The sequence below is a fragment of the Carlito syrichta genome, unplaced genomic scaffold, assembly GCF_000164805.1.
Source record: "Carlito syrichta isolate Samal-C Ts95f unplaced genomic scaffold, Tarsius_syrichta-2.0.1 Scaffold303727, whole genome shotgun sequence".
NCBI classification, from domain to species: domain Eukaryota; kingdom Metazoa; phylum Chordata; class Mammalia; order Primates; family Tarsiidae; genus Carlito; species Carlito syrichta.
The window spans coordinates 365,529-368,373 of record NW_007247823.1 but is presented as its reverse complement, the minus strand read 5'-3'; the positions used below and the strand labels follow the sequence as shown (position 1 = coordinate 368,373).

Here is a 2,845-nt window from a genome sequence, read left to right as displayed (position 1 = left end):
GCACTCTGTTCTGGCTTTGCAACTGCAGTCTGAGCCATAGTTGTCTCTTTTGTTAAATGAGGAAAATGCCCATCCCTAGAGGGTTTCAGAGACAAAATAGTTCTAGGTTCTGAATTCATAGTATTCTTGGGCATCTACAGCAAGCCAGTCACAAGTAGGACCCATGTCACTTCTACGAGAAGTAGCAGGACCTGGGAGCCCCAGCGCCCAGTCATCCACCTTCGGCTGGTTCGTGTGGTGTGCTCCATGCATGTGAGGGGAATGATCTGGATTCTGTGTGAGGCCTGGGACCACAGAGACTCAAGTCCTCCTACAACTCAGTTCTCTCTACAGAGAGCAGGCTGCTAGCTTGGCTCTCAGCCAGGAGGGTTCTCCAGCCGAAAGAATGACACTCTTCTGAGATGGAAACACTGGTTCCATGATGTCTGGAAAGTGGCCACCCCTCCGCTCCACATCCCACATGGAGGCCCAGACATATCATTTCCAGCATTGGAAGATTGTGGGGGGACCATCCTGGAGGCATTGTAGGACATGGACACAAATCTCAAGCCCCAAGGCTGAAGGCAGCCTCAGTCTCATCATTGTCTGAGCCCACTGTGGCCAGAAGGGATCCTTCTTGCTGCCCCTCCTCCAACCACCCTCACTTAAAATGGTAGACTTCAGTTAGCTACCAGACTCCCCGACCTGTTTCCTTAGCTATGAAAAAGAGTTAATATCTTAACGCAGAGAGAATTTATAAGTGATGGAGTGCTTCCTACTTGCAGCCACTGGGAAGGGCTTTATATATATTTTCTCATTTAGTCTACACAGTAAGTAAGATACTTCCCTAAGGCCACCAAAGAGACAGTGACAGAACCAGGGCTTCAAGGAGGTCTACCTAATTCCAGAGCCATTGATCCCCCAGGGTAGTGGGAAATGCTATGGATTTGCAGGTTAATAATTCAATATTTCAAAGATCTGGTGAAAACTCTCAGCTTGTAAAGTCCAGAGCACAGTGCCTGGCATGTGGCAGGAACTCAAAATAAATGGCATTTGTTAATGTTGTGATATGTAGGGGTGGCACAGCAAGATGAAATGCAGCATACCTCCTGGGTCAAACTGCCCTGGCTGCTTCTCCCCCATCCCCAGGGACGACGTGCTTGAATTAGACAGGATTAAAAGCTTACTGGAGCTAGAAGCCTTGCCCCAACTCCGGAGTTTAGCCCCAGACCTTCTGTCCACCAGCTGAGAAGGACAAAGGAGGAAGGCAGTGCACGGAGCAGGGCAGTGGTCTTGCAAACTGTCAAGGGGGCTTTTGTGCAAGAGTCAGGCCTCCCCCTGGATCCTCATGATGAGAGAATGGGTCCTGCTCTTGTCCACGCTGCTCTGTGGCCTGGCTGGCCCCACACACCTGTTCCAGCCCAGCCTGGTGCTGGATATGGCCAAGGTCCTCTTGGATAACTACTGCTTCCCGGAAAACCTGCTGGGGATGCAGGAAGCCATCGAGCAAGCCATCAAGAGCCGTGAGATTCTGGGTATCACAGACCCTCAGACGCTGGCCAGTGTGCTCACCACTGGGGTGCAAAGCTCCTTGAACGACCCTCGCCTGATCATCTCCTATGAGCCCAGCACCGTTGAGCCTCCCCAGCAAGCCCCAGATATCACCAGTCTTACAGAAGAGGAACTGCTGGCCTGGCTGCAAAATGGCCTCCACCATGAGGTTCTGGAGGGCAACGTGGGCTACCTGCGGGTGGATGACATCCCAGGCCAGGAACTGCTAAGAAAACTGGGAGCATTCCTGGTGACCCACGTCTGGGAGAAGCTCCTGGGCACCTCTGCCTTGGTGCTGGATCTCCGGCACTGCACAGGGGGCCACGTCTCCGGCATTCCCTACATCATCTCCTACCTGCACCCAGGGAACACAGTCCTGCACGTGGACACCATCTACGACCGCCCCTCCAACACCACCACGGAGATTTGGACCTTGCCCCAGGTCCTGGGAGAGAGGTATGGTGCCGACAAAGACGTGGTGGTGCTCACCAGTGGCCGCACGGGTGGCGTGGCCGAGGACATCGCTTACATCCTCAAACAGATGCGCAGGGCCATTGTGGTGGGCGAGCGGACTGTGGGAGGGGCCCTGGATCTCCAGAAGCTGAGGATCGGCCAATCCAACTTCTTCCTCACCGTACCGGTGTCCAGGTCCCTGGGACCCCTGGGCGGGGGCAGCCAGACATGGGAGGGCAGCGGGGTGCTGCCCTGTGTGGGGACACCCGCCGAGCAGGCTCTGGAGAAAGCCCTGGCCATCCTGACTCTTCGACGCGCTCTGCCGGGGGTCGTCCGCTGCCTGCAGGAGGCGCTGCAGAACTACTACACGCTGGTCGACCGAGTGCCCGCCCTGCTGCGCCACCTGGCCAGCATGGACTTCTCCACGGTGGTCTCCGAGGAGGATCTGGTCACCAAGCTCAACGCCGCCCTGCAGGCTGTGTCTGAGGACCCCAGGCTCCTGGTGCGCGCTGTCAAGCCCAAAGAAGGCTCTGCTAGTCCCGAGGCTGGGGTCGAAGACCCGCCGGGGGGCGCGGCTCCCGGGGTGCCTGAGGACGAGGATGCCCGGCGAGCCCTAGTGGATTCTGTGTTCCAGACGTCGGTGCTGCCGGGCAACGTGGGGTACCTGCGCTTCGACAGCTTTGCGGATGCCTCGGTGCTGGGGGCGTTGGGCCCGTACATCCTGCACCAGGTGTGGGAGCCCCTGCAGCACACGGAGCACCTCATCATGGACCTGCGCCAAAACCCCGGGGGCCCGTCCTCGGCCATGCCCCTGCTGCTGTCCTACTTCCAGGGCCCCGAGCCCGGCCCGGTGCGCCTCTTC

General features: G+C 57.4%; 1 protein-coding gene across 1 annotated transcript in view; it reads left to right on the top strand.

The window, feature by feature from the left end:
• Window positions 1-1,212: 1,212 nt before the first annotated feature.
• RBP3 (retinol binding protein 3) overlaps window positions 1,213-2,845 on the top strand; it is an 8,997-nt gene continuing 7,364 nt past the window's right edge. The window contains exon 1 of the mRNA XM_008059145.1: window positions 1,213-2,842. Coding sequence (XP_008057336.1) covers window positions 1,328-2,842 — 1,515 coding nt within the window. The 5' untranslated portion in view covers window positions 1,213-1,327. The remainder of the gene's footprint in view (window positions 2,843-2,845) is intronic.